Genomic DNA, 9,839 nt, shown 5'->3' on the forward strand with positions numbered 1-9,839 from the left:
AGGCGAAACCATTTGAAAAATGTCTCGTTTCTGTCTGTAATGATATGTGTCTTTGTCGATAGATCATCAGAATTAGACAACATCAAGATTATCTTAGAAATGACCATTGCCAATAGATTAAGTCTATGTCTTGCACAATAATACACAAACAACCAAATTCAATTCGATCGAGCGTGTTTTTTGTTGTTGTTGGTTGCTCAGTATAAAATCAGAAAAGAGAATGTTCAACCAGAAATATACTATTTAACTTACAACAAAAAAGAAATCATAGACGAACGCAACTGAATAAGTTTAACGCGCAGTATAATATTCTGTTTCGGTGCTAGACGCATACTTGCAATCATACCGTATGCTCATACACACATACCTACATACAAAGTACGGTGTGTTGGTTTTGGTTTGTTGGCTTTATCATTTTCGTTTGGTGTTGCTTCTTCTAAAAATGTCTTTAGAAGAGATTTTTATCGGTGTTCGTATGTTACCTGTGCGCTCACTGTGCTCACCTGTGTTATGCAGTGTTTTTGTGTGTATTCGTTCATGTTTGCAGGCCAACAATTGTTTCAGTGTGAGTAAATGATCGAATCTGTGAGTGGAAGTGTGTGTAACTGTGTGTGTGTATGTGTGTGTGTTTGAGTATTATATGTGTGCTCATGAGTGGTCCCGAGACTGAATTGTGGGAAATGTTTCGTTTCGTCAGACAAAGAACAAAAAAAAATACATGAGAATTTGGACAAAAGCCTTCTCTTTCGCTCGTTTGAGCTCTTGCTTGGACTTTAAGCTCTTCTGGTCGTACAGGTATGCGAGATGTCTCCCTCTCTCTCGTTGCGATGCAAAGCATAGTTAACACAAGTAACACACAAAAAATATACACAACTTATAGTTCCCAACACTGGCTATACCTGACTAACGATACAGGCAGCCATGTACCTGTTCTGTTTTTTCTTCTTCTCCGTTTTCTTCTTCATTTGATCAAATTTTATTCGTTCGTGTGTTCGTTGTAGATTTGAAAAAAAAAAACTTTTAAAATTCATGCTTTGCACAACAAATAGACTTTTATTCCAGCTCTGTCTTTGTCTAACCACGTTTGAATGTCGCTTTCTCAATCACGGTGATTCTTTTTTTCTAGTTCTGTATGCTGTAGCTTTTTCGCGTTATGGTTTGTTCGTTATTTTTATTACGCCAGAACGATTAAATAACCTAGGCATAATACCGAAAAATGTTGGCATGGTTTTAACTCTTTCTCTACTGCTCAGAGTTGGTAAATGTGCGCGCACTTACAAGTTGTGTGCCACTAACCTTGGGTGCGCGCACCCGATTCCATATAAATGTTGGGTGCGCGGCGCGCATTTGGATTTTTTCGCTTATTTCAATATAAAAAATCGTCAAAAATGTATTTTTACTTAATTTTTTCCATTTTGATTTTTTTTACATGCAAAAACTGTTTACATCCAAAGCAATGTGGTTAAAAAGACACCCAGCAGGCGGCTACTCGTAGCTGTCAAAATATATAAGAAACACAATTTGACAGTATTTTGTATTGATATATTGAAGATGACCAAATAAAAAATGGAAAGTTTTAAGTAAAAAATACATTTTTTTCAATTCTTTATATTGAAATAAGCAAGAAAGTGCGCGCACCCAACATTTATATGGAATCAGGTGCGCGCACCCGAGAAGAGTTGCACACAACATGCAAGTGCGCGCACTTGTTAGGTGCATTTACCAACTCTGCTACTGCTGCTGTTACAACTACAACTTCTGCTTTTGCCATTGTATGCGTTTAAAAAAGCCAATACACCGTTGGATTCCTTTGTCGTAAAAATTACATCGTGTTGCTTATTGAGCATTGTACAATCACATATTTACATATTTCTATATGAATTATCCAAAAGTAAACTGAGCATAAGCATGCACTCAATGAGAGAAGAGTAGAACAGAAAAAAAAAACAATCAAGACTTTTTCTGTGTGGCTGTTTTGAATGTGCCGCGATAAAATAGTACTTCTATTCTTCATCGTCTTTATGCTATGCGCATCTTTTGCCCGTTTACGTTTCGTTTTTTTTTTCTCCTCTCATTGTCGTCGTTGTTGTATGTGGTTCATACATTATTTTGCAGTTGTATAAATATGTTTTATTTTGTGTTTTTTTTTTTGTTGGATCTGCTCTGTTAATACACATTAATGCACTATGTATGTTTCGCTGTCGTCATTGTGTAGGCTGTTTGTATGTTCGCGATTTGCACATTCATTTTCAACAACAACAGAAATGACGACAGCAATCCATTTGCTTGCTGTATATCTCTCTGTCACATATGAGTGTTATGTGTATGGTCTCGGTCTGAAGAGAAAAAACATCATATCGAATTTGGTTTGATGATCTTTAACAATATGTGTCGCGACATCATAAACCACACGGATGCTGCTTGCATGCAGCGCATTCGCTTTTATGGCTTAGACTGGAAATTATCTCTCACAGTCCGTAGAATATAATTTAAAATGAAAAATATAAAACAATGTGCGCGATCACACGGGCCACTCTCTCATTCGCTTCTATATGTGGCTTTTTTTATTCGAATCCATATTATATATTTAGTGTGTGTGTGCTGCATGGTGTGTTGTGAAGACAAAGTGAAAGAGGTTCTATCTAGTTCACTCTTAAAATAGTATTATTGTTGCGATTTGTAAAGTAAAATGTAAAACATGGGTGCATCGGATATTGCGCGCTCGCGCACACACACACACACACAACAGACAAATTTATGTGCATGCAATTGCATGGCTAGAAATTGCAATGTTATTGTCATTTGTAAGAGATTGAGAGAATTCTCATAGAGAAAGAGAGTGAGACACAGAGAGATCGCGTAGTTCAAGCGAATGAAGTTTGTTGCTGTGGCTTTTTTTCTTTGTATAATGTTGTTGTTGGTGTTCACTATTCGCTTCATCTTAAACGATACAAATCACTCCCATTCATATGCGAAATGAAGCACCGAATGTTAAACAACACACACTCAAGATTTATTGATAAATCATGGAATACTTCGTCGTACTATTGGGCCAAAGCGCGCGCCCGCCAACCGTATGATATAGTCTCGTATTTGTGCCTAGGGGCTTAATTCGAAATTTTCAACGACTGAATTCTATAATAATATCTAAATTAACTGAATTTTTCTGCAAACGAATGAATTCCGGTGAATTCTACGGCGATTTCATTCAAATATGTGAGATAGTGGTGAATAGTTTCTGCTGGCAATTACTGCAATATTTATATTTTGTGTAACAAAATTGTAAATGTTTTTTATATTTTTTTAATAAAAATTAATTTTATTTTCAATTTTGAGCGATTTTCTATCGAAAACAATCGGAAATATTGAAAAAATAATAAATTAAAAAATATTGCGGTTATCATAACCTCACTTTATTAATCGAATTCACCGAACTCATCAATAACCACTCGATTCAAAAGTGTGAATTTACGTGAATTCCTGTGAATTTTTTTGCCGTATTGAGCCCCTAGATTTGTGCCTTGTGCTCATTTTTTTCGTTTATTCATTCTCTTTCTATCTTAGTTTCATTGGTTAGTTTTGGTTTTGTTGCTTTATTTTACAGGTATATAAAATTGATTGCGGATTTTATACTCTATGTGTCGCTGGTGATAAAGTTGAATGAGTAGTAATTTTCTAAATCGCGTCTCTTACGAACACCGAAACATACAACAACAAAAATAAAATTTCCAAGAGCAAAAAACAACGGAATTCTCACGCGACGGTAGGGAAATAAACAAGAAAAAGAACAAGCTTGAATATTATGTGCGTGTATGTGGTGTGTATTATCTCGTCGACAACTGACAAAAATGATAATGGGTCGCGCTCATATCGATGATGGTCGCCCGAAAATAATTGCGCACTTGAATCACTTTTTCTCGCCAATCGTTTCCACGTGCTAATAAATTGAATTTTATGGCCTGAACCGTGACAAAAATTACACACACACACACGCGAAATAAACGCATACTATTGGAAGCGACCTCGAAAAAAAGCTATATCGCCAGAACGCCAAAGCGATAACGATAAGAAGAAATAAAAAAAGCATGTCTAAACGCCTCCACAATTGATTGCAACAACTACAATCAAATTTATGTACCTTTGGACAATCTTTATCGGAGCATCGGATTTTAGTTTTTTGTTTTTATTGTTTTCATTACACACACGATTTGCAATTGATTCAGTTTTTATTGCGATAAAATATAATAAATGATAGAAAAGAAAGTCATCGGTTTCAGTACTTACTCTAAGTAGTAGATTTGTCCTTCTGGCGTTCTGGTTTGTTCCCATCCAGGTGGAAGGTCACCCAATTCATCTTGTAATTGTATCGAACTGACTATGTCATAGGAACGTTGCCGATTGTGGATGGGTTGATTTGCAGCCGCTTGAGCTTGTTGTGTTGTTCGTTTGAACATGTTATTTTCAAGTGGTGAATCCACTTGATTGATGTTACGATGACAGCTTGAATCAAGTTCTTCTGGCACACGTTTCGCTGGTGTCGTTTGTTGATGTTGTGTCGACTGTTGTACCTGTAATACCCGGAGCATGCATGACAACGAACAAAAAAAAGCAGAAACGAAAACCAAAATATGAGCATATTTTGCAGCGAAAAAAATGTGATTTTGTAAAATTATTTGCATCGTTCATAGTGACTAGTATCTTTTCATGTCACCATCGACAACAAAATAACAACTCAACAAACGATTTTCGACATTGCAAGTGTTTCGAATTGCGCAAATGAAACCACAATGTGTGCACAATGAACACAGAGATCAGAAAGGAATCAATCGAATGCAATCACCTCCAATCTCTATGAATTAGCATTAAATACATTCTAATTTATAATACGCAAAGATAAACAATGGATTGCAATGGGTTTACGCTAGCAAACGTGTTTGGCAAATGAAATATAATACACGAACACGTTACTAAAATTGTTGTTTTTGTTTTTCGTCTAATGGTAAGGCATATGAATTTCGTATGAATAAATTTTTTGTAAACATTCTTGATCAAATCAAAAGATAAAAACGAACTTTGAATGCACACCACACCTATTTAGTCGAATAGAAATTAGAATTTCACTTCAATAGAAAAACGAAACTGCACAACGGCCCAGTATGATTCTGTGCACAAAGCAGAGAATTTTTCGATATCTGCGTGTATGTGATTCTGTTTCTTTGCTACTTAAGAAGGATAAGTTTACGCAATATTACTGCTTTTAATAAAAAAAATATATATTTTAGTTTATTTGTTTCTTCATTCGTTCGTTGATTGTCGTTGGTCTTTTTTCTTTTCAATTAATACTGTGCAAAATGTACATCTATGCATATGAACGATTGAATGGAATATAATACATACCTGTTGTGCAACAATTGGATTTGCATTTGACTGTTGTGCAGCAGCGGCAGCACTTAAGCCAGCATAAGTTTGTTGCAATGAAGCTGGACTGCTATGTGCACGCGAATGTGAAATTTGTAAACGACTGGTAAGCGGATTAATGATGGCCGTTGTTGCGTTTGTTGTGTTGCCATTTAATTTTGTAGCGCCGGTGGCACCGTTGCTATTGCCGCCAGCACCATTGACTATATTATTACCAGCAGCACCGTTCGGTGAACAAATGGTGGTGGTGCCCGAACCAAATGCTGAATCAACGGAATTTTCACGTGTATGCGATACGGATGGTGATTTTGATCCGGTTGATGGTGGATTAAAAAATGAATCGGGCAAATTTCGCATACGAAATGGTACTTGTAATGGTCGTGCCTTTTGATTTAATGCCATATCGAATAAAGCTTGTAAATTATCGGCCGAATTTTCATCAATGCGAACGACCAAATTCTCATTGGCCGCTGCAGCCGACTGTGAGCTGTTGTTTGGCGTTGATGTGGTTACAGTGCCACCAGCCGCACTGATTACCGACGAATTCAGCGTATCATTGGTCGATGCATTGTTTACATTTGTAGCGCTTACATTTGGACTATTTGCTGTGCTGCTTATGTTGTTCAAAGCCATGTTTTTTGTTTTGTATGTTAAACGATGTCGTTTTAAAATTCAAATTTTAAATTTCCACTTCTCGCTAAAGAGAATGAACACGGTGACCGTTTTATGTCGTACTGTTTTAATCCTTTTCTATAATTCAATAGACAAACAGACACAGTAAAATTGTGTTAAACAAATTCAATTGTGTTCAGTGTCGCACGCGTTTTTAACGTTGATATGTTTTTACTCCTTTTTTTCTAATTGACCGCGATTGTTAGCAAAATGTTGCGACCAATGAGCTTTATATTGCTACTTTGATGTTCATTTGGTATATCTTTTCTTTCGCCCTTTTTCTTATTGTTGACTGTGTTTTTCGTTTATTTCGCAAAGATTATGCGTCTTTTTTTGTGTGTGTGTGTGTGTGTGCTTCTTGTTTTCAAGAATTTGTAGTCGTCTCTCAACTAGACATGTTGCTGTTCTGCTGATGCTACTGTTATTGCTGACGCTGTGGCTTTTCAGAGCTAGAGTATACAATGTAGGAAATCTGCAATTCCACAATGCTAAGGCACATTAATTCGTGTTCATACCGCATTCACAGAACAATAAACACAGAAAAAAGAACAGATTTTTTTTTTGTTGCTGCTGCTGTTGTTGTCTTCGTCGTTGTTGTCGTTGTGCTATTTTCATTCACATTTCATTTTATCACATATGAGTTCTTCTCGCATTGCGAATATATATATACACAAACTTCGATTTATATCGTGACCGTTGAATTTTACCATAAATTTCCTCACTTAAAATAGCAATTCTACTGATTTTCTCTCTTTCTTTTTTTCCGTCCTTCTCTCTATATTCCACCAAAAAACGGGAGAGAAGACAATCTTTTAATGAGCAGTTTATGTGTGTGACTTATGGTTAAATTTTATTCATTTCTCTTTTCCTCTCGCTCTTTCTCCCTTTGCTTATTTTGTTTCTTTGGCGAATAGTTATTGTCGAGGCACTTAATTCCAAATGTAAAACTAGAAACAAATTAACCAAACAATAATTAAATTGTGTTTAACACCTCACACGCGCACATCTTTCAAACATTTTTTTTTTATGTTAAAATATCTTATTGTTTCGATTTATTTTTCCTCTTTCATTCATTTGTTTTTCTGTGTGTGTTTCTGTTTTGAATTTTACTCAATACGATTTGATGGTGTTTGTGCTAGGAGCCTTTTGAATTCATTTTCAATGTTTGAATTCTTCTCTATTTTTTTCTATATTGTCTCTTTGCGACCATAGTTGAAATGGTTCAGCATTGGTTGTGCATCCACAAAAATCATTTGAGATGATAAATTGTCGTTAAACTATAGATCTGTTGGTTTTTAGTCTAATGAACAACAGTCGCAAATGGATTTTGTGGAAACTTGCAGAATGCCAATGCTGTTTCAATCACTCGATATAGTAAAAATCATACAATTATATTCAAATGGTGAGTTTGAATATTTTTAGATTCTTCATGAGTTTTCTTCAAGGATTGAATAAAAGTCCCTACCTCCTCGTGATCATGCATGAGTTGCAACATTGCTACACAATGATCAGCTGATGTTTGAACTGACAACGTCCTTCTGTCATCGGTATGGACAAACAATATTTCAGCTAGTCCGGTGACAAATTCCGGTGAATTGAAAGTTACCACATAATCATCGATAACAATTGTCGCCAATCCCATTTTCACACGATAAACAGACCCCATGTGCCATATTATTTGTAGTGCCGATAGACCGATGACACATTTTGGTCATAGATTTGCTAATGCAAGTGGTGCGGCAGGTGCTATTCAGCGCAATTGATATAGAAACTTAATCAGTTGTCAGAACTTTGATTGATTATCATGGATTTTAATCTCGTTTTTTTTACTTTCAATATGAACTGAAAATATGGTTTCGCGATTGAATTTATCATTTTATTTCTCTCTTCATTCTTTTCGTTATCAAATTGGAGTTCTCTTTATGCACACACTCATACACTCGCACATTTTTAATAGACTTGATGGTATTTTCGTTCAAATCATATCATTTCATTCGCATCACTTGATCAAATTTCTGGCTGTCATCGTTTGCATTTTTTTTGAATTTATACTCAAAATTGAATACGTGTATGTATTCATGTTGTGCTTTTGGCTTTATATACATACACAGTGCGCTGTTTATCAGTGTTTTACTTTCTTGGCCATTTTCATTAAATATTAATATATTTATTTATTTTATTTTTGTGTTTAAATTGTTGGCAAGGTAGAAAAAAAGTAGTAACAACAAGAGAAACAACGTCAACAGTGGCAGTAGTAGCGGTAAACGGAGGGCAGCAAAATAAAAAGTGAAGTGAGTGTGAGCCGTGGTATATATTCTCTTTATGAAAATGATAGGAACACCCACTATTTAGCATGTGAATTTATTCATTTTATATATATTTTTAGAAAAATTGTCGGAGAGCGTGGCAAGAAATGAAAGAGAAGAAAATATAATATGACAGAAGCAGCATCAACGATCGGTGATCGCGATGAATCCTGTGACGTGTTGTACTGACGAAACAACAAGATAGAGAAAAAGAGAAAGAGAGAGAGAGAGTAAAAAAGCTTGGACAATGTAAGCGATCGCTTACATTCTCAGCTTGAAATTTTCGCGATTTTTTTTCTCAATCAATTTGTCGATCCGAAAGTTTAATTGACACAATTGAGAAAAGAAATCGGTAGTCCATATCGAATGTTGGATAAACACTAAAAATATATAAATTTCATCTGCGCACAACAATTAAAAAAAATGAACCCGCACACTGTATGACGCAGACGAGTCACAAATATGGACTTTTTGGCCAAATTGAATACTAACAATTGCAACTCGAGAGCATGACAATTAATGGTGCGTATGATGCGCACGATGGCTTAACTCCACATACCAAATATTACTTGAATTTACTTCGATGCTTTGCACAGCGTATCTATTGTTTTCATTATTATTTTTTTTTTTTTTCATATTTACACATGACAAACAAGTGAACATGAATAAAATCGATGATCGATGAAGCTTACGCTCATATTTTCGAAATAAATTAGCCGGTTTTCTATGTTATTATATTTTCAAACGATATTATTTTTCATCCAAAACATGTGTTGTTCAATTAAAATAGATTTTACAGATTCAGGTACCTCTTGAGTTTTACATTTCGTTCGTATGAAATTCGTTCGAATATATTATCTAGCGAGTCATTGATTTGCCAATTTTAGTTTGAAACAATTATCGAAAATTTGCATATCGTAATCAAATTCAATTTAGAACTATTGAATGGACGATCGAGATTTGGACGTGGTGGATACATGAAAAAAAAAACAGTAGCACAAACATACAGCATTTTGTTATAAATACTTCTGGATAGAAACGAAACCATCGATGAATTTATATAAACAACAAAGAGAAAAAAATGAGTAAACAAGAGCAACAACAGTAATTAAACAGTAAGAGAAAAAAAAGTATATACAAAAAAAAATTGATGCACGATCGTATCGAGAGGAAAACACTAACACACACAGATCGTCGTTGACTGTAAAAAAATATACCAAACAAAACTAACAATACGAATCGCACGTATCGATTTGATTCTTTTCTGTTTTCTTCGCGATCAGTTCTTTTTATTATTATTATAATGTTTTGTTTTTTATAATCAATGAAACGCACAAGAAAAGTATTTAAAAGAAAAAAAAACTTTTTTTTATTGAGTGGCAACAGAAGGAAAGAACAAAAAAAAACACACACAGCTATTCCGTGCTCAGCCCGATACCTGCT

The 9,839-nt window shown here is 35.0% G+C and overlaps 1 protein-coding gene across 4 annotated transcripts in view; it reads right to left on the reverse strand.

Moving 5' to 3' along the window:
- The window catches only part of LOC116336793 (transcriptional coactivator yorkie-like), a 52,224-nt gene extending 42,385 nt beyond the window's left edge, over nucleotides 1–9,839 (reverse strand). The window contains exons 1-3 of one of the 4 annotated variants that reach the window (XM_031760926.1): nucleotides 9,808–9,839; nucleotides 5,398–7,037; nucleotides 4,285–4,568 (exon numbers count right to left, since the gene is read on the reverse strand). In XM_031760926.1, coding sequence (XP_031616786.1) covers nucleotides 4,285–4,568; nucleotides 5,398–6,051 — 938 coding nt within the window. In that variant the 5' untranslated portion in view covers nucleotides 6,052–7,037; nucleotides 9,808–9,839. The other 3 variants (XM_031760924.1, XM_031760925.1, XM_031760927.1) reach the window with 3 other exon arrangements.

This window comes from Contarinia nasturtii, unplaced genomic scaffold (assembly GCF_009176525.2).
Source record: "Contarinia nasturtii isolate CC-2019 unplaced genomic scaffold, AAFC_CNas_1.1 Cnas_scaffold_187, whole genome shotgun sequence".
Classification (NCBI taxonomy): Eukaryota; Metazoa; Arthropoda; class Insecta; order Diptera; family Cecidomyiidae; genus Contarinia; species Contarinia nasturtii.